Genomic DNA, 27,847 nt, shown 5'->3' on the forward strand with positions numbered 1-27,847 from the left:
ATGAAGTCCACTTTATCAACTTTTTCTTTTATGGGTCATGTAAATGGTGTTGTAGCAAAGAAATCTGGCCTAACCAAAGATCACAGATATTTTCTCCTGCAAGTTTTGTGATTTTATGTTTTACCTTTAGGTCTATGATATAGAGAGTTAATTTTTGTATATCAGTAATTTCTTGCATATACTCAGCTATTCCAGCACTGTTTATTAAAAACATCATTCTGTCTCCACCAAATAGCCTTTACTAGTGCAATGAAAATCAGCTAATAAGTGAGTTAATTTCTCCATTGATGCCAATCTATCTTCCTGCTAGTATCGCCTTGTTTTGTTTACTGTAGCTGTGCAGTTAAGTCTGGAAGTCAGATACTGTTAAGCCTTGCATCTTTTTCTTTTCCTTTAATCTGGTTTGGTTTGTTGGACTTCAACTTTTTTGCAGTCCATATGAATATTAGACTAAGTTTATCAACTTCTATTAAATAGCTTATTGAATTTTACTGAGACTATACTGAATCTACAGATAAATTTGGAGAGAACTGACATCTTATAATTCAGTCTTCAGATCCATAAATATGATGCGCATCTCCACTTACTTCTTTAATTTCTCTTAGAAATGTTTTTAAGGTTCCGATGTACACGCCTACAGACATTTTATCAGAGTGATACCTATTTTGTATTTCTGACACTGTAAGTTGCATAATTTTTATAATTTTGCTAGCACATATGCTATCAGTTTCCTGTGGCTGCTTTAAGAAATTATTGCAAACCTGATGGCTTCAAACAACAGAAATTTATTCTCTTACAGTTTCTGGAGGCCCAAAGTCTGAAGTCAAGGTATTGGCACTCCCTCCAGAGGAACTAGAGCACGAGCCATTCCATGTCTCACCTAGCTTCAGGCTACTGTCAACATTCTCTGGCATACCTTGGCATCCTTATCACTTCAATTTCTGCCTCTATCTGCAAATCACCTTCTTTGTGTGTAATCTCCCTCAGCTTCAGTCTTATAAGGACACTTGTTATTGGATTCAAGACCCACTTGAATAATTCAGGATGATCTTATCTCAAGATCCTTAATTCATCGCACCTACAAAGACTCTTTCTAAATGAAGTGAAATTCACAAGATCCAGGGATTATGAATGAACTCATCTTTTGAGGGCTACTATCAGCACAATATATTAGAGAAATAAAATTGGAACTGCATGTGTCGATTTTGCACCAAGACTTTACAGAACTCCCTTACTTATTAGTTAGATGTTTATATTTTAACCACAGATGATCATGTCTCTCTGCAAAAGACATTTTCCCTTCTTTCTAGTCTTTTATTTCTTCTTGCCTTATTACATTAAAATACCCAGTAAAAATAGAAACGATGAAAGCAGACATTCTCTCCTTAATTCTGATCTTAAGAGGAAAGCATTTACTTTTTCACCATTAAGCATGATATTAGCTGTAGTTTTTCTCCCAAATGTTCTTTTACAGGTTAAGGAGATAGGTACCCCTGTATTTCTAGTTTGCTGAGATCTTTTACCAGAAATAGATATCGATTTTTGTCAAATGTTTTTTTCTATCTATTCAGATAATCATCTGGTGTTAGTTGGGTAATATGATTAATTACATCAATGGGTTTTTAAACCAACTTTACATTATCAGAACAAGTTTCAATACTTTGCTGTGGTATATTATCCTTTTTATTTACCATCAGAATTCAATCTGTTAAAGATTTTTCTTAATTTTATTTATTTATCTTTAGAGGAGAAGGGAAGGAGAGAGGGAGAAAAACATCAATGTATGGTTGCCTCTCATGGGTCCCCTCCTGGGAACTGGCCTGCAACCCAGGCATGTGCCCTGACTGGGAATTGAACCGCGATCCTTTGGTTCGCAGGCCCGCGCTCAATCCACTGACCTACACCAGCCAGGGCCAAGCTGTTAAAGATTTTTAAGAATTTGTATATCTATATACATGATACACACTGGTTTCCTTTTTAGGCAGTCTTCATCTGGTTTTGCTATGACAGTAATGATGTTAGCAGGTATTCCTTTCGTTTTAATTTTTAAAAAGGCTTGTATATAATTCATATTATTTCTTCCTTAAATATTTGCTAGAATTTACCAATGAAGTCATCCAGGCCTTCAATTTGTTCGAAATATTTAGCACTAGCCATGTTATCTATTACTTTTTGAGTGAACTTAAGTAGTTTCTGTCTTTCAAAGCTTTGTGTTTCATCCTTTATCAAATTTATTTCCAGGGACTTCCGCCAAGATGGAGGCATAGGTGGATATGCCGGGCCTTCTCACACAACCAAGTTTAGAGACAACTAAATATTAGCAACAGAAAACACAGCCAGAACACAGAAAATTAAACTTTTCAGAAGTCTGTTAACAACAAATTCTTCAGCCTGACCGGTAAGGGGCGAAACCAGCAGCTGGTGGAGCGGGGTTGCACAGGAAAACTCGGTCAGACGGACTCAGGTGAGTGGAATCCAGGCGCAGGGTTGGACCTAGTCAGCCACCCAGCGAGCGACCAAGCGAGCGACCAAGCGAGCGACCGCGGGGGAAATATCGAGGGAGCAGGGCTGCAGGTTGACTGTGGTTGCGCATTTGTGCACGGATAGACAAGCGAGGGAGTGGGCGATTGGACCGGAACCCAGCGGGTCCCCACAGCAAGCGGCAGGGAGGACGTGGCCATTTCCCTGCTCTGACCCCACCTCCACATACAGCGTCATAACCCAGCGACTCTGAGTGGCCCTACCCTGGTGAACCACCTAAGGCGCTGCTCCTCATCCAGTGGCGCGAAACAGCAGAGGGTGCCGCCATTTCCCCGCTCTGACCACGCCCCCACATACAGCGTCAAAACCCAGCGACCTGGGAGTCCAAGGCTCCACTCCTCACACTTAAAGGGCCCGAACAGACCAAAAATGGCTCAAGAAGATCTCAAAGCCCCAGAGCCTATAAATCTAAGCAATGAAGAAATAGCAAAACTCTCAGACACACAGTTTAAAACACTGGTGATCAGGATCCTCACAGAACTGGTTGATTATAGCCACAAATTAGACAAATATATGAAGGCGAAACTAATTGAAATGAATGGAATTGCACAGAACACCAATAGCAATGAAAAGGAAACTGGGACTCAAATCAATGGAGTGGACCAGAAGAAAGCAAATAATGGCCAAACAGAAAAGAATCAAGAAGCAAGAATTCAAAGAAATGAGGAGAGTCTTAGGAACCTCCAGGACATCTTTAAACGCTCCAACATCCGAATTATAGGGGTACCAGACAGGGGAAAGGCACAGCCACCAGTGGAAAACTTATTTGAACAAATAATAAAGGAGAATTTCCCCAATCTGGCAAAGGAAATAGAATTCCAGGAAATCCAGGAAGTTCAGAGAGTCCCAAAGAAGTTGGACCTAAGAAGGAACACACCAAGGCACATCATAATTATATTAGCCAAGATTAAAATGAAAGAGAGAATCCTAGAAGCAGCAAGACATAAGGGGGCAGTCACCTACAAAGGAGTCCCCATCAGACTGTCAGCGGATTTCTCAAAAGAGACCTTACAGGCAAGAAGGGGCTGGAAAGAGGTATTCCAAGTCATGAAATCCAAAGACTTACAACCAAGATTGCTCTATCCAGCAAAGCTTTCATTTAGAATGGAAGGACAGATAAAGTGCTTCTCAGATAAGATCAAATTCAAGGAGTTCATCATCACCAAGCCCTTATTATATGAAATGTTAAAGGGACTTATCTAAGAAAAAGAAGATAAAAAAGATGAACAGTGAAAGGACAACAAACTCACAGTTATTAACAACCACACCTAAAACAAAAGCAAACTAAAAGGACAGCTAGATCAGGAGTGGAAACATAGAAATGAAGATCTCAAGGAGGGTTAGCAACAGGGGAGTGGGAGGAGGAGAAGGGGGGAGAAGGTACAGAAAATAAGTAGCATAGACAGTAGATAGAAAATAGATGGGGGGGGGTAAGAATAGCATGGGAAATATAGAATCTAAAGGACTTGAGACACATGGTCATAAACTAAAGGGGGGTAATGGTGGGGATGGGGGGTAGGGTGGAGGGGAATGAAGGGGGGGAATAGAACAACTGTAACAGCATAATCAATAAAAAAATTTAAAAAAAATGTATTTCCATACAATGATCCATAATATTTTCTTAGTGTCCTTATTAACATCTGTACAACCTAACCATGCCAATTATTTCATTCCTGAAAATGGTAATTTGTGTCTTTTATCTCTTTTTTCTTACTCATTCCAGGTAGCTATTTACCAATTTTACTGATCTTTTCAAAGAACCAGTTTTGGGTTTCCTTTTTTCTCCATTGTTTTTGTTTCTTCTTATTTCTGCTTTGACCTTAATTATTTCTTATGCTTTCTTTGGCTTTAATTTGTTTTTCTTTTCCTAGTTTTTTAGGTGGAAGCTTGAGAGCACTGATCTGAGAACATCTGTCCTTTTCTGACATAGGCTTTTAGTGAAAGCACTAAATTTCCCTCTGATTACTGCTTTAGTGGGACCCCCAAACTTTTGACATATTTTCATTCAGTTCAAATACTTTCTAATTTCCCTTTAAAAAAAAGATTTTTATTGATTTTTAGAGAGGGGAATAAAGAGAGAAAGAAAGGGAGAGAAACATCAATGTGCAAGAGAGACATTGATATGTGGCCTCTCGAACACCCCCAACTGGGGATTTGGCCCACAACCCAGGCATGTGTCCTGACTGGGAATCAAACTTACGAGCCTTCTCTCTGTGCCTTGTGGGATGATGCCTAACCCAGTGAGCCATGCGGGTCAGGGCTAATTTCCCCTTCTACTTCTTCTTTGACCCATGAGTAATTTAAAATATGTAATTCAGTTTCCAAATACTTGAGGAGTTCCCAAAGATCTTTCTCCTACTGATTCCTAATTTAATTTCATCGTGATCAGAGAACATATTTGTGTGGTTTGCTTCTCTTTAAATTTATTGAGACTTATTCTATTGGTCCGTCTTAGTCAATATCCCAAGTGTACTTGAAAAAAAAAATGTTTTAAGTTATTGTAGGGCACACAGTGTTCCATAAATATCAAACTGGTAGTTAGCATCGTTCAAATCTCTCATTTCCTTACTGATTTTCTGTCTCTTTTTCTTTTATTGAAAGTAGAGTACTGCCCTGATTGGTGTGGCTTGGTGGGTTGGGTGCTGTCCTACAGACCAAAGGGTGGCTGGCTTGATCCCCCATAAGGGCACATGCCTGGGTCATGGGCCAGGTCCCTGCTGGGGGCATGAGGAAGCCTGGCGACCAATGTTTCTCTCACTGTTTCTCCCTACCTTCCACTCTCTCTAAAAATAAATAAATATATTTTTAAATGGAGTATTAAAATTCCTAGCATTGTTTCTCTGTGTCTCCTTGCAATTCTATTTAGTCTTTGCCTCCTATTTTTATTAACCCTATTCCTCAGTGCATAAACATTTAAAAGTGGTATACCCATGTCCCCTTTATCAAATGATACTTTTTCCATGGTAATAGTTTCTACTCTAAAATCTACTTTGCCTGATATGAATATAGCCATCCCAGTTTTCTTTTGACTAGGTTAAGGTATTACTTTTACTCTATTTCTGTAATTATGTTTAATGTAAATTTCTTATCAGTTTTCTATAGTTGGATCTTGTTCAATATTCCTAAATCCAATCTGAAAATCTCTGCCTTTTTCTTGGGATGTTTAGACTACTTATATTTAATATGATTACTGATTTGCTTGGGTTTAAATCTACCTACCATCTTCCTATTTGTTTTCTATTTGTTTCTTCTGTTCCTTTTTCCCCAATTCCTTTTTCTGCCTTCTTTGGGATCAACTGATACTTTTACTAAGTTGTATCCCCTCTCTCTTATTAGCTTAGCTCTCTATTACTGTGGTAGTTGTCTTTGTTTTTAAAGTACATATCAGCGACTGTCTTAGGCTGCTAGAGCCATAACAAAATAGCACACACTGAGTCACTTAACAGAAACTGAAGGTAGGAATCCAAGACCAGGGTGCAGGAAGTGCTGCTTTCTTCTGAAGCCTCTCTCCTTGGCTTTCAGACAGCCATCTTCTTGCTATGAGTGTTCTCATAGCAACAGGCCCTTTCCAGTGCACATGCACCTGGTTATTTGCTATCTTCTAAGGATGCCAGTAACCAGATTAGGGTCCCAACTTTAAGACCACAGTGAAGCTTAATTACCATACTGAAGGTCCCATTTCCACATATAGTCACATTAAGGATTAGGGCTTAAACATAAAAATATTGGAAAGACACAATTCAGTCCATAATATTGACTATCATAGTCTTAAACTACTGCAGATATACTATAACAAGCTTACAATAGTATACTACCATTTCTCCCCTTGCAGACTTTGTGCTACTGTTAAATATTTTATTTATACATATGTTATAAACTCTAAAATACAGTTACTATTTTTGCTTTGACTTAAATAGTAAGAAGGAAAGTTTCCTATACAGTTACATACTATTTTGGTCAACAAAAGACTGCTTATATGACAGTGTTCCCAAAGATTAAAATTGAGCAGAAAAATTCCTATCGGACTAGTTAGTTATACCAAAACATCATAGCACAACACAGCACTCACATACATGCTTATGGTGACACTGGGCTAAACAAACCTGCTGTGCAGCCAGGCACATAAAAGTGTGGCATGTACAATTGTGTACAGTATACAATACTTGATAATAATAATAAACAATTGTTACTGGCTTGGGTATTTACTATACTGCATTTTATCACTAGGCTATAAAAAGTTCCTTGTAAAGGTTTGCTTTTTACACCAGCAATAGTCTCTTATGTCTAGTGTTTACCATGTCTCTTGACTGCATAATTCTCTCTTGTACTTGACTTAATCTCATGTTGTACTGTACAATAATGCACCATACAATAGCTTACTGCCTAGAAGCAATAAGCTATATGTTATAGCCTACATGTGTAGTAGCACCATCTAGGTTTGGGTAAGTGCAATCTATGATCACAAAAAGACAAAATTGTCTAATAATTTGTTTCTCAGAATGTATTCCCACCATTCAGCAGTGCATGACTATTTACTCATGCAGTTACTATTTCTAGTACTCTTCGTTTCTTTATATAAATCTAGATTTTTATAGGGTATTGTTTTCCTTTGCCTAAAGTACTTCTTTTAATATCTTAACATCTATTGAAGTATACTTCTGCTGATGGTGATTCCTTTCAATTCTTGTATATCTGAAAAAGTATGTTTTTTAATATTTTAAAAAATTTTTTGAAGTAACTTAAGGCTCACAAGAAATAGTACCCTTCACTATCTTTCCCCAAAAATAATTTCACATAACTACAGTATTCTTACTTGGATTTTACCAGTCTTACATGCACGCATTTGATTTCATTCTTATAAGATATTTTCCCCAAGACCAGAATTCTAAGTTGAAATATTTTTACTTCCTATATTATAAAGATATTGCTCAATGGTCTTCTGGACAGCATTGCAACCAACAAGAAATATGCTGCCATTTGTATCTTTCTTACTCAAAAATGGATATTTTTTTTCTCTGGCTCTTATTTGGTGTGCCTTGGTGTAGTTTTATGTTTTTCCCATGATTCTTTGTGCTTCTTGGATCTGTACGTTTACAGTTTTTATTCAATTTAAAAGACACTTGCCCATCATTTCTTAAAATATTTGTTCTATGCACCCATCCCTCTTTCCCCTGGCTCAGGGACTCCAAATACAAGAGTGTTAGAATGCTTCAAGTTATTCCACAGCTCACGTTCTGTTTTTTTATATAGCTTCTATTGCTATGCCTTCAAGTTTACTCATCTTTTCTTATGCAATGTCTAATCTGCCATTAATTCCATTCAATATTTTTTTCATTTCATATATTATAGTTTTAAATTTTAGAAGTTCAATTTGGATTTTAAACTCTCTATACTAACATGTTTAATCTTTCCTCTAGCTTCCTGAACATATTGAATATAGTTATAAAACTGGCTTGATGTTCTTACTCTATTGATGTGACATTCCTAGGTCATTTTTAATTGATTACATTTTCTTTTCTTCATGAATCCAATTTTCCTACTTTGCATATCTGCTAATTTTTTATTGATGCCAAATATTGTTACTTTTAGCCTGTTGGATGCTGAGTTTTCTTTATTCCTACAAATCTTCAATTTTGCTCTTTCACTGCAGTCAGACTGCTTAAAACTTAGTCTGATCCTTTGAAGTATTGCTTTAAGCTTTATTAGGAGAGACTAGGGCAGCATTTATTCTAAGGCTAATTTGGCCCTAATACTGAAGCAAAAAACCACCCATTAGCCTATTTGATGCTTCATGAATTATGTTTTCCATGTCAGCTGGCAAGAACAGGAACTATTTTTGGCCTTATATAAGCTCTGAGAATTATTTCCTATGATCTTTTCAGATATTTCTTCTTATAGTTCAAGCAGCCTGCTCACTCCTATCTTCTGATCAATATTCAGCTAAAGACTTACGGGACACATCTGCAAGTGTCCAAATTCTCTCTGAGTATGAGTTCCCTCCTCTCCACTACTTTCTGTTATGAACTATAGCCACCTCAGTCTCCGTGAACTTCCAGTTTGGCATCCTCAATTAGACAGGCTCCACCTGAGTTCCTTCTCCAGGCACCAAGTCTGGAAAACTCTCTTCAGGCAGTAGGCTGGAGTAATGAGCTCACCTCATCTGTTTTCCACCAATCAGGGATCAGATTCCTCCCATGCCTAGTATCTCTAGTCTTGAAAACTGTTCTTTTATATATTTTGTTCAGGTTTTTTTTTCTATTTCTGGAAAGAAGACCTATCCTTGTTCTTCTGTCTTGGCCACAAGATAAATCTAATGGTGATGTTTTCAAAACATGAGGTATTCCTGATGTGATCTTAAGTTACTGACATATAAAAATTCACCAACACCTTGTGTTTCAGTTAGATCACAGACAGCAGTAAAAAGTGGTCCTTTGCAATAATCATTTCAAACAATTTGTGAGCAAATAAATTACCTCCTTATAAAGCTCACTTTCCTTATCCACTCTTGTTTTCCTTTCTATATCATCTCTTTCTAGATCAGATAAATTATGTCACAAGTAACTATCCTTCTGATAATGCAGATGTCTTTGCAGCAGCAGGTCATGGAGTCTATTCTACATCCTAAATAGTTCTCAAATTTAACAATTTCTACTCATTTCGCTGTCAGCACCCTACTCTAAGTTACCATCCTCTCTACTCAGATTAACCACAACATCATCTCAATGGACCAGCTCAACTCATCTTGCATGACTGTTATCCACCTTTCACTTTTCAGCCAGGATAAAATACAGTAAGAGAGAAAGCAGAAAAAGAGGGGAAGAGAAGGAGAAAAGAAAAAGGAAAGTGGAGAGAAAGAAACTGAAGTAAAGTTTTATTTAGTTGCTTTACTGCTGACATCCAATCAGACTGACCATGTCAAGTCTCCACTGACCTTGACTGAATTAAATCAATTTTTAAAATTGGGAAATCAAATGTAAATATTAATCTTAACCTTATCTAATTTTTTCTAAAACCTGCATCTCTAATCTCCCATCTTCACTACTAGTCTTCCCTCTCTGGAATGGCAAAGGAGCCTAGTTGAGATTAATTCAAAAGATATAAGTCCAAAATAGGTAAGCAAGTGTTGGGGGGGGGAGGGTGTGTGTGTGTGTGTGTGTGTGTGTGTGTGTGTGTAACGATGTGAGCGTGTGCCAGGGGGGCGTCTTGGCAACAGCAAAAAGCAGTGATTATTTGGGAAAGTAGAAGAGGGGAGACTGACAATGCTGGAGAAGGGAAGGAATAGGCAAGTATTTTACCTTGATAAAATGATCTAAAAAAGTGTAAAAAGATGAGACCCATGGGTATCAAGACCAGCCCTGTTCAGTGCTATTTTTACTAGTCTTCAATGTTCATAAACAAAACAGAATAAAGAGGAACAGGGTGAGACAAAAAGAAGAAGTCAAATGGCTAACCAGAACCTCCAAGTTCACATTTCTACAATTTTTAAAAATTTAATAGGTTATTTCCCCAGATTTCAAGCACAGCCAAATGTGGTCATTTATCATCAAAATATAATCTACTTCTGAGTTATTCCGAAACTCACCTATTTAAAATCTGTCATGGTTCATCTTATAAAATTTCACACTTAAATACCACTACTACTTTGAAATTAGTCTAATATCACAATTAACAAATTTTCTGAAGCAAACTGGGTCCTCTGAAAAATGCCCAATAAAGAAAATATAGTATTCTAAATAAACCAGAATCAAACTGATGAAACCAGTCAAAGAAAGCTGATTACTTGGGCTTCTAAGAGATTTACAGAAGTGTTCTTTTAAATACAAGTTCTCCTATTCATAATTTGACTATCTTAACGGAATGTAGCATGTGTAATGCTAGAACCTGCCAAATGAAAATCAATTAGTAATAAGAACTTTATCCTATGGTAGAATTAAACAGAAAAATTTTCATGAAGTCAGCATTTTCATTAAGTCAGCATAAGGTAATTATATATAATAGCTTAAAATTACTGGCACATAAATTTCCAAGACTCCTGTAATACTAATACTCATTAGTTCACCCTTTACAAAGTTTGTCAAAAATAAGTAATACTATGAACATTATTCTTGAGGATAGTTTGATAGTATGCATCAAAATTTAAAAATAAAAATGACCTTTGACCTAGTACTCCTACATCTAGGAATTATAGCTAAGGAGAAAATCAATCAAGTAAACATTTTTTTAATTTATCACATTTTTATTTAGAATTTTTTAAAAAGGAAGTAACTACAATGTCTATCAGTCAGAATACGGTTATGTGGATCATGATACATTCAATATTGTGTAGCCATTAATAATCATGTGGATTGACAGCAGAGAAACACAAATTAAACTACAACTAGGTATCCCCTCAGACCTGTCAGAATGGCTATCATCGATAAATCAACAAACAACAATTACTAACAAGGATGTAGACAAAAGGGAACCCTACTGCACTGTTAGTGGAAATGCAAACTGGTGGCAGTCACTGTGGTAAACAGTATGGAGGGTCCTTAAGACCCAGCAATTCTACTTTTGGGTGTATTTCAGAAGAAATCTGAAATGCTAACTTGAAAGAATATATACACACCTATGTTCATTGCCACATTATTTACAATAGCCAAATTATAGAAGCATATTATGTGCTCATCAGTAGATGAATAGATAAAAAAAGTTGTGGTACATTATACAATGAAATATTACTTGGCCATAAAAAAGAAGGAAATCTTACCATTTGCGAGAGCAAGACCTAGAGGGTATTGTGTTAAGTGTAGTAAGTCAGAGAAAGACAAATACCACATCATTTCACTTATATGTGGAATCTAAAGAACAAAATAAAGAAACAAACATAATTGAAACAGACTCATAGATATGGAGAATAGAACTGATGGTTGCCAGAGGGAAGGGGGACAGGGGACTGGTTATTCATATAACCAATTCAATCACAAAAGTTAACATATATTAAGACTTTTCAAATATTTTCCCATAATTATATTTTGCCATGCAACTGTAACAAACAAAAATTTAAGAAAATGTAGAAAACATAAAATTTGAGAACTAATATTAGGTCAGACTCATCTCACCAGCTAATCTTTAATCTGGGTTCATAAAGTCAATCATTTGAATAGCTAACACATAAGACACTGTGGTGGGCATCATGGAGAAGATATATAAAGCATAGCCACTGTGTTCTAGACGTTCACAGAATGGGCATTCCACAGGTATAGAATGTGCCCTGAACCCAATTCCATACCCCCAAAGCTCAGAACATCCACATATCAAAAATATTAACTATCAATAGTGTGACTTAAACTGTCCTACAAGACAAGTTACATATCCATTTATCAGAGCAATGTAAATTCTAGAGAAAAGTTGTGTTTCTAATGCTTAAAGCTGGCTAATTAGATCATAAGACCATATGTTTGAACTGAATCTTAAAAGTCAGGTTTGCTGAGTCAAGAAAGAGAGATTGGCACACCAACCAAAGTGAGTGTTCAAAGGCAGCAGTAGAAAGAGCATGGTACCCCACATAGTTCAGTAGGTCTGCTGCAGTAATCAGGAGGGAGATACCTTAAATACCTTTCTAAAATATGTGGATTTTGTTCTAATGACAAAAAACAGATAACAGAAACTAGAAGCAAATCCACATAATTACCCAGGTAGTAGTTTGAAAGATAAGACCATTAGCAGGGAACCAGATAAGAGACTATAATAATAATAGTCCAGATAAAAAAATAAAGGTAGGCCTAAATCACAACTTAGTGATATTAAAAGTGAAGACAATTTCAAAGTATCACAATCAATAAATCTTAGTGGATAAAGAATATGCCCAATAAGGAATATGGGAGAGTCAAGAGATCAAAAATTAAATAACTGTGTGGTTATCAGTAATCAAGACAAATAGTGGGCATATACTTGTGAATGACCATGTGCAGATGTATGTAAATGAAATGAAAGAATCGGTCTGAAAGAAAAGATGTAGTATTCACTGTACATATGTTGGATTTAAAGTCTTATGCCATATAGATATATTTAAAAGAAGCTAATATTTAGAATGAGTGAGAATAGAGGACTGGGAGAATAATAAAATATATTGACCAAGAACAGTCTAAGAAAAGAGAACAGAAGTTTCAAGAACTGAGGAATGGACAACAATGTCAAATGGAACAGCAGTCAAATAAGAACTGTTATATTTGGTAGTCAGATAACCTTATCAAAAGAATTTGTACAGTGGCCATATTGAAAGGCAAAATGCTAGGAATTAAGGGATAAATGAAAGGTGAAAAAGCAGTGACAATAACTAATGACAATAAGATTTTCTCCAACTGTATCAGTTTCCCAAATGCACTGACCACAGAACATTTCCTCATGAAGCATTCCTTGGTTCCTTGGTTCTGGTGCTTCCAGAATGGGTGAAACTTCACCATGGCATGTCAAGGGAGAGACTGTCTAAAACTGAAAAGGGGTAGGAAATGGAACAAATTGCCAGAAGGAATAAAGACAGGTTCTAAAGCATATAGCATATAGTAAAGGAACACCCCTTTGTCTGATCAGGAAAACAGTAGCAAAGGTACAATCGAAAATGTTCTACATATGTAGAAAGCTAATGCATGAGGCAATTCTTTCTCAATGACTTTTCCCCCACTTCTCAAGAACACAAGTCATTTACTCAAAAGTGAAGAGAAGTGCTGAGTAGGTTTTAAGAGATTAAAGATTAAGAACAGGAGAAAAAGAAGAGGTTCTGAGGTGAGATGGAGGTCAGAAAGTAGTACTATATAGTAACTCCATTTTAGCTGCACCAGAGTTTTTTAGCTTTTCAAAGTATTGAGAAACTCTGAGTAGATGGGTTGAAGCTTCATTCACCCTTATACATTCCAATCCATTCCATCTAAAACCCAAATGATCCCATTATCTGAGGCCTAGAGACTAGAAATCACCTGAAAAAAAAAAAAAAAAACACCCAAAACTCACAAGTAACCAAGATTCAAGCACACCCAGTAAGTTTACAAAACCTCTCTGGGACCTTAAAAAAGTACGGTAACAAACAACCAGAATTTACAGGACAATTTTTGCATCAAGAGATTTTAATGTGAGCATTCTTGTAATTAAACACCTCTTAAAATAAAGGCCATTTCAACAGACAACAAGAGGAAAAAACACTATTGAAAGAGGTGTTGACAAGTATGAATTTCCTAATACACCCAATAGTTCTTCTCATACAGTTACACCATATTGGGGTTAAGCTAAAACAACAGTAATACTAAAATTTATGATTCGTAACCACAGTATTTCCAAAGGTCTGAGACGAATGAATACAATTTTACTTAAGATGCCACTATTTTTAGGTAAATCTTAACGTGAAAGATCCTGAGACATTTACAAAAGAATGCATTTTCCATCCTTCCACTCGAGTTGACACCTAATTCCTATATGAAGGATGGGAATACAGCACTATTCCCTCAAAAAAAAAGCATTTTAATTTTTTAAAAATATTCCAATGCATCAACATTAAAATGTGAGGCCCTGAAAGGTAATTGCCACTGCCTCATTCTACACCATGATGCCACATATATCTCAACATAACTTACTGACAGCTAGCACCCTAAATAAGTATAAACAAAGACCAGCCTTGGAGTGATAAGGTAAAACTAGAGGAATGGACATGTATTTAATGTCTACTATGTTCTTGGAAAACTGAATCCTCACAATTTGGAAAGGTAGGTGATAAAATATTTCAAACCTGAACAACAGCATTTGAACTTTACATAAATGAAAAATCCTGAATTCACATAGAGATTGATCAGGTAGAGAGATGGGTAAACATCCTAGGCAGAGACTGAGAAAAGATAAAGTAAATTTGCAGTACATGAAATATAGTAGTGTTGATATGGCGTCTTAGATGACCTTCTCTCTACCATCTACTAGGTGATGGGCAGAGATCATGGAAAAAATACAAAACAGAGAAGCTCTGTCCCTTAACAACTCTGTCAAGAAGTTTGTAAGACTACTATCAGGCTCAGAAAATTGAAAAATATCAAGAATACTTGGACAATGTTAACTTTTACATTTTAAAAAATAAAAGATCCACCTGGCCAGTATTACCTCAGTTCACTGCAGTGTCATCCTGTGGACCAAAGGGTCAGGGGTTTGAAACCTGGTCAAGGAACATGCCTGGGTTGTGGGTTCAGTCCCTGGTCCAAGTGCATATGAGAAGCAACTGATCAATGTTTCTCTCACATCAATGTTTCTCTCCCTCTCTCTCCCCCACTCTTCCCCTCTTTAACCATGGAAGTATGTCTTAGGTGAGGATTTAAAAAAAAAAAAATCCTTGACATTTCAAAAGAAGTTACCATCCTATGTTCTAAGTCAGTTGTGATAATAAAACTAAGCACTGGTAACATATGGTGGCTATAAACTCCAGAAAACCTATCATGGATTCTTTAATAATACATAAAAGCCTTAAAATAAATTGTCACAAATAGCAGATATTACCTAAAAAAAGCAAATTAGCAACATTTAGAGGCAAGCAAAATACCTTAAGGGAACAAAAATAGTAAACACATGCCTATTTTCAAATAATTACAATCCAGTGGGAAAAGACAAAAGGTAAGCAAACAATATAAAACACAATGAAATAATTGTTAACACCAAGTATGTGGAAATAGGGGGGAAATGTTGATTTGTAGTGTTTGAGCAAGTATTCACAGAGAAGGTAGCATCTGAGCTAACTCTTGAAGGAAAAGAGGAAATATTTTTTTCAGGTTCAGTTAACAACAGTGGCGATACAAAGGTACATAACAGAGAACTGACGATGTATTTCATATTACATTAGGTATGAAAGATTCCGTATGATTACAATTTAATATGTGTAGATGGTTAGAGATACAGCCCTAGAAAGGCAGAACAGATCCTGAAAGGAACTGACAAAAATTATTCAGATGAACATACACTTAAGGTATAAACTAGTCAGGAGTGTTAACAAAAGTGAAGAGAAGAATACTACAAAATTTTAAAGCACACGGATTAGAGGTGGATGATATAGTAGGAAAATGTAAAGATTTAAAATAAAACAGACGTGAACTAGAATCCCAGCTCTATTTCTTACTAACGATGAGGACTTTCTAAACTGCCATTTCTGTATTCGACAAATGTGGATAATGACATTATTGTGGTAAAGCCTTAATACGAGGGCAAATGAAGCCTGCCCACTGTACTGCTTTTCAGTTCCCTTCTCATAATAAAAGGCAGAGTGTGAGTGATAATGGGAAAGAGTCATGTAACACAGCCTCAGTGACTAGGAAGATAAAGACATTAATTAAAGAAGAAATATAAGAGAATATTTTAAAAAGCAGTAGATTGGGAAGAACAGAAAACTACAGTCAGCTTACATGTCAAATTTGCAGTGATAGTGAAATAGTGTCTCTACATGTAAAGGTATCACAAGAAGGAAAAATGGGGGTCTTGACACAGAAGACAGAACTAATAGAAATAAAATTTTAAGAATCTTAGGCATACAGAGGAAAGCAAAGAACAAACCAAGAAAAGGAGCTCACATGGAGCCAAGATGAAACAGACATGAACGCAAAGAGGAGCCCTGGCCGGTATGGCTCAGTTGGTCGGGCATAGTCCAGAAAACCAAAAGGTTGCTGGTTCAATTCCCAGTCAGAGTACATGCCTGGGTCGTGGGTTCAGCCCCCCAGTCAGGGCACGTGCAAGAGACAACCGACGGATGTTTCTCTGTCCCACATCAATGTTTCTCTCCCTTTCTCCCTCAATTCCTCTCTCTACATCAATAAAAGAAAAAAATATTTTAAATGCACACTTCTGCTCAAGACAGCAGAATAGGTAAACATGGCTCGCCTCTTTACACAACCACAATCCCTCAGAACTACCAGAAATCAAGTTGAATGGAAGGCTGAGAACTACAGAATTAGAGAAACCACATCCATCCGGAATGGTAGGAAGGGCAGAGATGCGCAACAGGCTGGTCCCGCATCCATGGGTAGCAGATAAAAATTCAGGAGGGATATCTCCTGAAGCAAGGAGTCCCAGCCCCACACCAGGTCCCCTAGCCCAGGGTTCCAGTGCCAGAAAGAGAAGCCCCTATAACTTCTGACTGCAAAAACCAATGGGAATTGAGTTGGTAGAGAATCTTCTGGAGTCCCAAACAGTTCCCCTTAAAGAACCCACACACGGACTTACTCAGACTCACTCCCTCTGAGCTCCAGCACAGTGGCATACAGGGAAGAACTGAATGATGTGTCTAGCATCAAGGTAGGAGCTAGGGGACAGCTTTCTCCCAGACAGAAAAGCAGATAGAGGTCACTGACCCTTTTCTGAACCCTTCCCTCACAGAGCCAGCAGGCAGGTGCCATTATCTGAGATTCCATCAACCTGGCTAACACTATTTGCCCCACCCTGGAAATCCCAGACCCCTTCCCACCCAGCTTAGAGGCCCACCCAAGATCTTAACAGTGCATTTTCCATATGGTTGGTCATGGCTCACGTTTCCTAAATCCTATCAAACAAGCAACAGCTGGCCTCAGTTAGCCCCCAAGCCCCCACTACCCTATACCTCTCATTAAGTGGCCCCGGGCATGGCAATAGCAGCGGCCATACTAGATTCACAATTTGGCTTCACCTGGGAATCTCCAAGCCCAGCACAAGTAGCAGCCATCTAAGATTGCTTTGCAGCTTATGCAGATGGCCCTGGGCAGAACACAAGTGGGGGCTGACCTTGGCCTGGACCACCTGGGAAACCCCAGAGCCTAAGCACCCAGTGGACAACCACAGACCACATCAGAGCATTTACTGTTCTGCCCCTGCACAGCTGATCCTCCACAGAGGGCAGAGGTTGGTGGACAATGGTCACAGACAGTCCTTGCAGCTGACTGGCATGGAAAAATCCCTTCTATTGATCTGCCAACAGCAACCAAGGCTCAACTACAAGAGGAAGGTGTACTCAGCCCACATGAAGGGAGAACCTCAAGAACCCAGTTTGGGTGATAGGGAGGCTGTGCCAGGACACCTACTAGACTCGGCAACACTACCAACACAGAAAGTCACAGCAACTCTACCTAATACATAGAAACAAACATAGGGAGGCTTCCAGAATGAGGCGTCAAAGAAATACAGCCCAAATGAAAGAACAGATCAGAAACCAGAAAAAGAAGTAAACAAAACAGAGATAAGCAATCTATCAGATGCAGAGTTCAAAACACTGGTTATAAGGATAACTTAGTGAGGACCTCAAAAGCATAAAAAAGATCTGGTTAGAAACAAAGGATTCACTAATTAAAATAACAATTTACAGGGAAGCAACAATAGAGTGGATGAAGCTGAGAATCCAATCAATGATTTGGGACATAAGGAAGCAAAAACAAACATGCAGAACAAGAAGAAGAGAAAAGAATCCAAAAAAATAAGGATAGTATAAACAGCCTCTGGGACAACTTTAAGAGGTCCAACATTCGCATCACAGGGATACGAGGAGAAGAGAAGGAGCAAGATAATGGAAAATCCATTTGAAAATATAATGAAAGAAAACTTCCCTAACTTGATGAAGGAAGTAGACATGTACATGAAGCAGAGAGCGTACCAACAAGATGGATACAAACAGGCTCACTCCCAAGACACATCATATTAAAATGCCACAGGTTAAAGATAAAGAGCAAATCTTAACAGCAGCAAGAGAAAATAAGTTAGTTACCTACAGGGGAGTTCCCATAAGACTTCCAGCTGATTTCTCAAAGGAAACTTTGAAGGCTAGAAGAGGTTAGTAAGAAATACTCAAAGTCATGAAAACCAGGGACCTACAGCCAAGATTGCTCTACCCAGCAAAGCTACCATATAGAATCAAAGGGCAGATAAAGAGCTTCCCAGATAAGAAAAAAACTAAAGGAGTTCATCATCACCAAACCATTATTATAAGAAATGTTAAAGGGACTTATCTAAGGAAAAAAAGATCAAAACTGAACAATAAAATGGCTTAAATACATATCTATCAATAACTGAATCTAAAAAACAAACTAAACAAACAAGAACAGAGACAAAACCATGGATCTAAACAGCATTTTGATGGTTGCCAGATGGGAGGAGGGTAGGGAGAATGGGTGAAGGGGGGAGGGAATTAAGTATAAATAGGTAGTTACAGAATAGCCATGGGGATATAGAGCACAGTATATCTCTACATACTATACTATATACTATATATACTATATACTCTATAGAGTATATCTCTATATACTATATACTCTATAGAGTATATCTCTATATACTATATACTCTATATGTAGTATATAGAGTATACAGGAAATGGAGTAAAGAACTTACACGCATAATCCATGGACATGTACAATGGTGTGGAGAGTACCTGAGGAAGTGGGAGGTGCTGGGTGGAAGAGGGCAAAGGGTGAAAAATTGGGACTGTAATAGCATAACCAATAAAATATAATTAAAAATATAAAAGTAAAACATAAGACTGTAAAGAGGAAAGTTTCACAAACAAAAAACAGCCATATCAAGTGTTAAATAAAACTATTCAATTTACTAATTAAGAAGATCTCTGACAAACTCTGAGAGCAGTTTTAGCAAAATTTTGGTGGTACCATTCCACAGACAGTGAAGGAATAAATGACTGGTAAAAAAAATCATAGAAAAGCTTGAAACTATTCAAAGAGTCCCCAACTATGAAATTCACATAGGAGACCAGGGCATTATCAGCATTTCAAATAGCCATATGAAAACCAAATTTATCTTCTACCAACCCACAAAAAACTAAGAAAAATAGTTTCTTTGATTCCCTAATTAGCATATTATAGATTTTTTAGAATGAAAGCATGAATCACTGTTTTATAAATGTATGTTTGGTGGACAGTTCTTCTACATTATGAGATTTTTTTGCTAGGAAATAAATAAAGAGATCATTAGGCACTAAAAGGTTGGGGATCATGGCTCTTAAAAGAAATCCAGTACTGAAGAAAATAAATGCAATTATGAAAAATACAGGTAGAAACTTTCAGAGAAAGATTTTTTTTGTTATTATTGCTTTAAGGTGTGGTTTTTGGGGGGACTGTTTGGTTCGCTTTTCTTTTGTTTTCAACAGTGGAAATACTTCTAAAGATGTTAGATCAAGATTAAGAAGTCAATGTAAAGAAATATTTCAAGTTCCAGAAAGAAAAGTAGTTAATGATCCCTGAGAAAAATATACCTCAAAAGGAAAAAAAGCTAGCCTTACAAATACTGCAAATATAAGACATAGTTCATACCTGGAAAACTAGGCTTTCTCATCCTCAAAAAGGTTCAATTATCCTGTTAGATAATTAAACCAATTAAATTTCTAATATAACTAGAGCTCTATCACACAGAAATGCAGAATTTTGAAGTGTGATAAGAATGCATTAAAATTTCCATTCTTCTCTACTAACTACTGCTTAACCTTAATGTTATTTAACTTATTTGAAAATACTTAACAGCAATATTTGTCCCAAAGGTATTAATAACAAGACCAAAGAGACAATATATGTAAAGAACTTAGCACAATGCCTAGCACAAAGGAACCATTTAAGAAACATAGCTATAATGACAAATAAAATATAGATAAACTTTCTCTGACCTTAGGACTGAGAAGACCTAAGTTTTAAAGGAAACAAACGAAACCAGGAATATTAATATATCTGGCTATATAATCCTTTAGTTTATGTGAAGACATATAATATAAAAAAGTAAACATCATACAGAACTAAAAAATATTGGTATAGAATCGATATATATAAATTATTTTTCTTATACAAGATTAAAAACCCCAATATGAAAAAAGATAAGCAACACCAAATACCCAATTTAGGAATCCACAAAGACAGTGATGAAGACCAAACTAGATGGGTATTTTCAGCACTTTGACTTGAGACACAATGTGAGGTATTGCTGCCCCTCCAATATTAGACCAAATTAACAGGGATTCCTCCTGTTCTTAAAAGAATTATTTGAAGCATAATAGTAGTTATTTGAAATAACAGATTCAGGTATCAGCAAGTCAATCTCTCTCACACTGAGAGCAAATGTATTACTAGCTGTTTTAATTAAAAACTAAGCATAATTTGAGCATATATTCTTATACTAACCTAACAATTTTTCAAGCTGTGCTAAAAAGAGGTAACTGAAAACTGCCACTGAGATAAGGGGACAGGGGCATGGGCAGCTGTGGAGGTTGAATGGTTCTGTACCTTTGTATTTATCAGTGTTTCACTCTACAACCAACCTATTACAAGCAATTCCAGTTCCACTTATATCTATTCTTATATAGTTCAGGTCCAATTTATTTTCAGGCTTTCCTTTTAAAACTGAAAAATAATTCTAACACACCATATCAAATTTCTCTCCTGATCTCAAAACAAAAATAGGGTCGTCTATATTGCAATTCATAACTCATACATCCAGAACTTTACACCAAAATTTTAAGTATATGATTATGTGGACCCCCCCCATACCAGTCTATCTTTATATTTGCTACCAAAATTTCAGTTTGGCAAATACCATATTTTGCAATATTTAGAATAATTCTTTATTTCTGTATCCAAAGCAATACAGGTATTGCTCAAGTATGAATACTGAACAGACCAAAATATTGTGGAACAGTTTCATAATACAAGGTTGTTGACAGAAAAAAAAAACAAAGTTTTTAGCTTTGTTTTACCTTTTCAGTGTGTGGTATGTGTATGTGGGATTACAGTCTTTTTGCTAGCAATTAATTATTAAAGATACCACTTTACTCAGAAAGGAAAAATATTCTACTTCCAACTAAATTGAATTTTGATCAATAGATCTATATTATACAACCACCAATTTTGAAAAATAAGAATATAACCAAATTGAAGATAATTCAATTATTTTTATAGGTACTTTAGAATTCTACACCAAAGCTAGCCTTTGAGTTATAAAAATTCATTTTCATTATTTAGCACTGACTGATAAGGCAGAGTCACAGACTGGAATGTATCTATAATTACCACATAACATACTACTGAAGGTGGTTTTAGAGAAAACACTGGACAAGTTTGTTCACAGTTCTTATTTCCTAGTAAACATGTACAAAAATACAAAATACCAAGCTTCCTGTTGTTCAAATTCTAAACAAATAAGATTTTCTATAATTAATTCTGTAATATCACTTTTCAATGTAATATCCTGAATAACTGTGTATTAAAAATAATTAAACTCAACTGTTAACAAGATCCAAAAGGAAAAAACTAAATTTAATAAAAGAACAGAAAAATCTAAAAGCAGAGAAAACTCAAAAACCCACCAAACAAAATCATTTAGTTGATTAATGGGCCACTAACCTCACTTAAATGTCTCTTCTAAGCTACCCAATATCACACCCACCACCCCAAAGACACAGAAAGCAGCCAAGATATTCACTTTCAAAAAATGTCCAGTAAAATTATTTTTACCTGTAAATTGTTTTCTGTGACTCTGTTCCACCAAACCATATTGATGGGTACTCCTGATTTACACCTGTCAGCAAGGCAGCCAATAGGGTTCTTTCCTTTTCGCGCCTTTGATCCCATCGGAACTAGCCTCTCCTCCAGCATCCCCAGGCGATACTTCCTTGGCTAGGAAAAAGAAGGAAAGAAACCAGGCCACTCCTAACATCCCCCACACTAATCTAAACTAGCATAACTAACAAAGAAGATATCTGGAATGGTGGAATAGAAAACAATTAAATTGCTAAAACAGTTCTTCTAATGTCCTTATCACCACCCACTATTTCCCACCCCCGCCCCCAACACATGCCTCCAAAAAACCCACAGTCCTAACAGGCTTAACAGCAATATTATAATATAAAGCAACAGATGTTTTAGAGAAATGCATTATGATCTGAGTTAATAACACCTTAATAAACAGAAATTAACTTATCAGCAAAGTAAATGCTTTGCAAATTTTTTCCACTGGCACTTACCTATTCTCACTGCAATATGAAGAAATAGCTTCAAGGGCACAAAATACACGTAAAAAATTTCTCCAACTATACCATTTTCTGCTCCCCATCTCACTGTCTTACTTCCTACTGGGAACTACCTCGCTTTAAAGAAGAGGCTAATTCCTAAAGAATGGAGTATTTTTAATTTTTAAAACTCTGTGCACAGTAGATCAGAGTACCATTCATTCTATCTGAAGTGGGCATTCAACTGAAGATACTCAATGAAAAGAAATCATCTCAGCCCTGATTGGTGTAACTCTGTTGGTTGGGCGTCATCTTGTACAGCAAAAGGTCGCCAGTTCAATTCCCAGTCAGGGCACATGCCTGGGTTACAGGTTCAGTCCCCATTTGGGGGTGCATACCAGAGGCAAGTGATGGATGTTTCTCTCTTACATCAACGTTTCTCTCCCTCTCTTTCTCCCTCCCTCCTCCCCCCCCCAAAAAAATAAAATCTTTATAAAAAATATCAGGATATATATATATATATAATTGGTCTTATCAATCTCAGTAATTTGAACAGATTGGTAATAAATTATCCAATAAAAGCATAAATTCACTGGCTAACATAATAAAGTTAGTAAACAATCTTAGTGGTCCAGGTTTTTTTATTGTGTGCAAGTTAATAATAGTTTCCACCATCATACTTCATTTAACTGTAGCAAAGTTACACCAAACTGAATCTTAAAGGGAACGTGTGAGTGTGTGTGTGTGTGTGTGTGTGTGAGAGAGAGAGAGAGAGTGTGTGTGTGTGTGTGTGCGTGCTCCCTTTAAGGAATACTGATACATTCCTGGGAAGATATCTAATTTAAGACCTGAAATTTTAAAAATCTATGTTTACTCGTTGCTCTGTCATAAGCTTGTTGAAGCAAATAACTAAGTTAACTCTTTTCATAAAATGTGTCATAACTGGAGAAATACGGAAAATACATAAAAAAATAATTTTTCCAGTATAAAAATACTGAAAAATATAACCAATTTGAAGAAAATACTTGATTTCAAAATTTCAAAATGACCATGTAAATTATGCCTATGGAAGTTGTTCTATGTATTTTAGATTCTCCAGTCCACAAATAGCCCTCTTCTTTGGTTTAAGGAGAGAAAAGAGATTAAACTTTCATAAGAAAGGCAACTAGTCTACCTACATACATAATAATTATAGGCATGGATAAAGTTCGATGAGGGTAAAACAACTCCACCTCTATGCACTGATAGGCCAAATCAATTATCCTCTGTCTCATCACAAGCAACTTTTGTAGATGAGGATAAACATGTAGATTTCATAGTCACATTGCAAATGGAAATTTTAAAGCAAGTTATTTCTAGTAACATCTCACAATTACAAAGACTTAATACACAGCAAAAATAACCTTAATTAAGCCTTCGCTAATTTCAAAATTTGTATTTTAGAAAATGTAGGGACTAAAGTTTATTCAAACTATCAGAAAAGTTCAACACATTGAAGGATACTTATTTAACAAAATCACAACTCGTCAAACAGGACACCTAAATGCCAGTCATTTATTTGAAAGCAAGAGAATTAATGCTCTAAATATTCTCCTGTAACTAAGTTCCTTCACAAACTCAGACTTGCTTTTTGACCCGAAAATTACAATTAGAACAACTTATTTTCTTATTGCAGGGCATTAAGCTACATGGAAAAAGAGTTTTAAATAAATCGAGTGTGTCGTCCTCCTTCCCTAACAGCTTCCATTATATGTTTCTTGTTTTTTCAAAGAAGAATTCATCACTCCTCCCACTCTTCCCCATCTCCCCCAAAACCTATAATTACCCTAAGATTTTTTCTTTTAGATAAGATCTCCAAACATATGCCATTATAGATTTAAGTTTCTTCAATAAATAGCCAGTGATTAAAGTCTACTCCTATGTGATACTGAATGGTTATGACATAAGGTATCAAATAGCATTGAAAATACCATAAGCTTCAGAAGACAAAATGACATCTGAAAAGAAGGCAGCAATACAAAGTATGATGGTGAGGCAGAAAGATTAAACATAGAAGTCTCATTGCACAGAAATTAAATTATAGTAAAATCTCACTTGCAAACAAATTTCAAAATTATCTGAACTGCTGTTATCCTTGGAGAAAAAACATATTTTCAACTAAACATTTAAGAGCCTACTTTGTATCAGGAACTGTTCTAAGTACTTGGAATACAATGGTGACAAGGCACACACCTTTCCCTCAAAAAGAGGATATAATCTAGTGGGTAACAAAGTCATGCAACCAGAACATATTCACTGTGATACAATGCACGCATATATAATCAAGGTGCCAACAGGGCAGAGACAAAGGCTTTAAAGAGAAGGTAAATACCTGAGAAATTTTCAAGGAGTACTAAGCTGTGCCTAGATAGATAGATCGATAGACAGATAATGCATTACAGGCTACAAAATAATGTGTATGTTGAGTCTACTATTAGTAGAGAAACAATCTTAAAAGCAAAAGATGAGGCTTGAAAGCAATAAAAAGAAAAAACCCTTAAACTGCTTTATATCCTATGGCAAGGAGTTTATACTTCATACCATGGATGCCAGAAACTCTTGAAAACTTAATGGGAATTAAACTGGAAACAGGGAGACAAATTACTGCACTCTGACAATAATTGAAGTGAGAGAGCAATAAACTCCGGATAATTCTTTGTTGTGAGGGACTGTACTGTGCATTGTAAGATGTCTAGCAGTATCCCTGGCCTCTACCCATGATGCCAGTAGTACCAAACTCCCAGTTATGACAGCCAAAAATACCTCTTGTATCTTCAATGTCAACTTGGAAAATCAAAATGGTCCCCATCTGTGAATCACTGGTCTAGCTAAAGAATCTGAAAACTCAGGAAACTGAAATGGGGAATAGAGAGCTAACGGTTGGAGGAAGATCTGCTAGGTTAAAATCAACTGCTGGGGCCCTGGCTGGGTGGCTCACTTGTTTGGAGCATCATCCTGTTCACAAAAAGGTTACAGGTCTGATTCCCAGTCAGGAATGTGCGGGAGGCAACCAATGGGATGTTTCTCTCTCTCATCGATATCTGTCTGTCTGTCTGTCTCTCTCTCTTGCTCTTTTTCTCTCTCAAATGAGTAAACATATCCTCAAGTGAGGATTAAAACAAAAATGGTTGGGAACTGAGGAAAATGGAGAAAACAAATGGAAGGTGAAAAAACAAGAAGGGGCACACAAAATTTTATGGGAAATATTTGCTTATCCCTAAAGTTAACCCTGTAATGTTTTCTGTGTTCTATAAGATCCAGAACCAATAAAAGCAACCGTTCCACTTCCCTTTCCCTTAACTTCCAGCAATTCTCTCCTAGACCAATCTTGAGAATGCAATGGTCAAGTAGATAGATAGACAGACAGACAGACAGATAGATAGATTCCCTTATTAATTCTCCTTTCATAGCCCTGTCAGTCCAGCCTGCTAGTTATTATAAAGTGCAAGCATTTCAGAATGCCACATCCTATTGGTAAATAACCAACTTTTCTGTTCCACCTCCCTGTAAGTCAGTACTGTACATCAAAGTTCCCAGTCTCTTTTTCTTCCCATGGTAAAATATACAGCAGAGCCTGCAACTTGTGCTCGCACACATGCTCTCTCTCTCATATATATAGTTTTTACTTTAAGTCTCAAGATTCACTGCAAAAGTGACTAATTTTTTATCATTCTTCACAAAATCTAAAAAAACTGTATAAGAATATAGTAGTTGAAAAAAACTTTTACCTTACCCTTTTTATTGGGCATTTAAAAAAACTTTGGGCTTAAACAAAAGTTTTCAATAGCAAAAAAAGTCTGAGGGTGTATTCTAGATTAGTATTTCTCAAACTGTAACAACATATGAATCATAGAGATCTTGTTAAAATAAATGTTCTATTTCAGTAGGCTTAGTATGAAGTCCGAGATTCTGAATTTCCAAAAAGCTCCCAAGACTGCTAGTGTTGCTGGTCTGGTGTCCACACTTTGAGAAGTAAGGTTCTAGAGAATGTCGGAGAAAAAGACCTAGATAAGAAACAACTAGTAGTGCAAATGGAAACTGGGGTCACCCTCCAAGATAAAAAGGAACAGCGGTACAATAGTTCTACAACCCAACTTCTTATATCTTGACCAAGATACTTAGAGCCTTCAAGACCATTACTGACAGCCCCTAAAGCCCTGGCTCTCTGAAAATCTTTGCCCTAATTTGTAAAACCCCATGCTAGTGGTTTAGGACTAAGGGAAATCTACTCTCACTCCTAAAAAAATAAGATAAATCTTTAGTCTATGTCAAAGAACAATAAAAGCTAATTTTTAGGACTGCTTTAATTACACACACACACACACACACACACACCTTTTTTCATTCATTCACTCAACATTTCAGCATAAGGCTTTTTGCTCTTCCTAGAAAAATAATGATAAGCTCTATTGTTTCCGCTAAAAATTCAGTCTAACAAAAGAAAAGCCTATAAACACTGTTTGTATAGAAAATGTAGTTAAAGCTAGCAAGTAACAGACCAATTTTCAGTGCACAATTCTTTTAGTAAAACTGTAAAACAACCTCATCTCTACAATGCTTCATACCAACCATATGCTATATTACATGATCTATCATTAGTAATAAATGAGAGAAATCAAACTGTTATCCTGTGACAAAAAGTTTCCAAGGCTTTGATTTTGAAGAATCTCCTTTGGACGTCCAAAACATAGCAACTGTGCTTTCACTATCTGTAGTCTAAAACAATATGATTTAAAGTTACTATAAATATAATACTTTAAAATGATTTGCATTTTCTGAATTAGAATATCTTCGCTTACATGGAAAACAGCAGTACCCATATATGAAATATTATCTCCCTTCAAATAGTGCTTAATGACTATATTCATTCATTATCTTTTCCAGTAACAACTCAGCAACCTACTTCCTGCCACTCCCAAGGGTCCACACTAATAGTAACCTCTGCCTATAATTTACTATATATTTATTTGAAAATAAACCTGCACTTCTTTTATAGCCTCTTCTGGTTCCCAATGCTCTTCCCTCAATTAAGTAAATATTCTGATATTTTACAATATTTTTAATGATGAGAAATAAATATAAGTAATAATTCCATTAGCCATCAGTGGTCAATGTAAACTCACTGGAAAAATAAGACCCTAAAATAATGAAAACCATTTCAATCTTTTAAATCAAATAAATTAATTTCCATATAATCAGAAATACCTCTACCTAATTTATTAATTTATTTGGTGTGTTAAAACACCTGGATTTTAATGGCTCCTACACCTAATTAATTTAGAATAGTAAACCCAAGAATTATCA

The 27,847-nt window shown here is 36.2% G+C and overlaps 1 protein-coding gene across 6 annotated transcripts in view; it reads right to left on the minus strand.

The window, feature by feature from the left end:
* The window catches only part of PAN3 (poly(A) specific ribonuclease subunit PAN3), a 139,309-nt gene that overhangs the window by 74,899 nt on the left and 36,563 nt on the right, over window positions 1-27,847 (minus strand). For 4 of the 6 annotated variants that reach the window (XM_037166860.2, XM_037166859.2, XM_037166858.2 and 1 more), the window contains exon 5: window positions 22,011-22,172. The exons of the other annotated variants lie outside the window; for them this stretch is intronic. In XM_037166860.2, the coding sequence (XP_037022755.2) occupies window positions 22,011-22,172 (162 nt within the window). The remainder of the gene's footprint in view (window positions 1-22,010; window positions 22,173-27,847) is intronic. 6 annotated transcript variants of the gene reach the window in all.

The sequence above is a fragment of the Artibeus jamaicensis genome, unplaced genomic scaffold (genome assembly GCF_021234435.1).
Source record: "Artibeus jamaicensis isolate MK-2021 breed Jamaican fruit bat unplaced genomic scaffold, CSHL_Jam_final contig_793, whole genome shotgun sequence".
Taxonomy (NCBI): domain Eukaryota; kingdom Metazoa; phylum Chordata; class Mammalia; order Chiroptera; family Phyllostomidae; genus Artibeus; species Artibeus jamaicensis.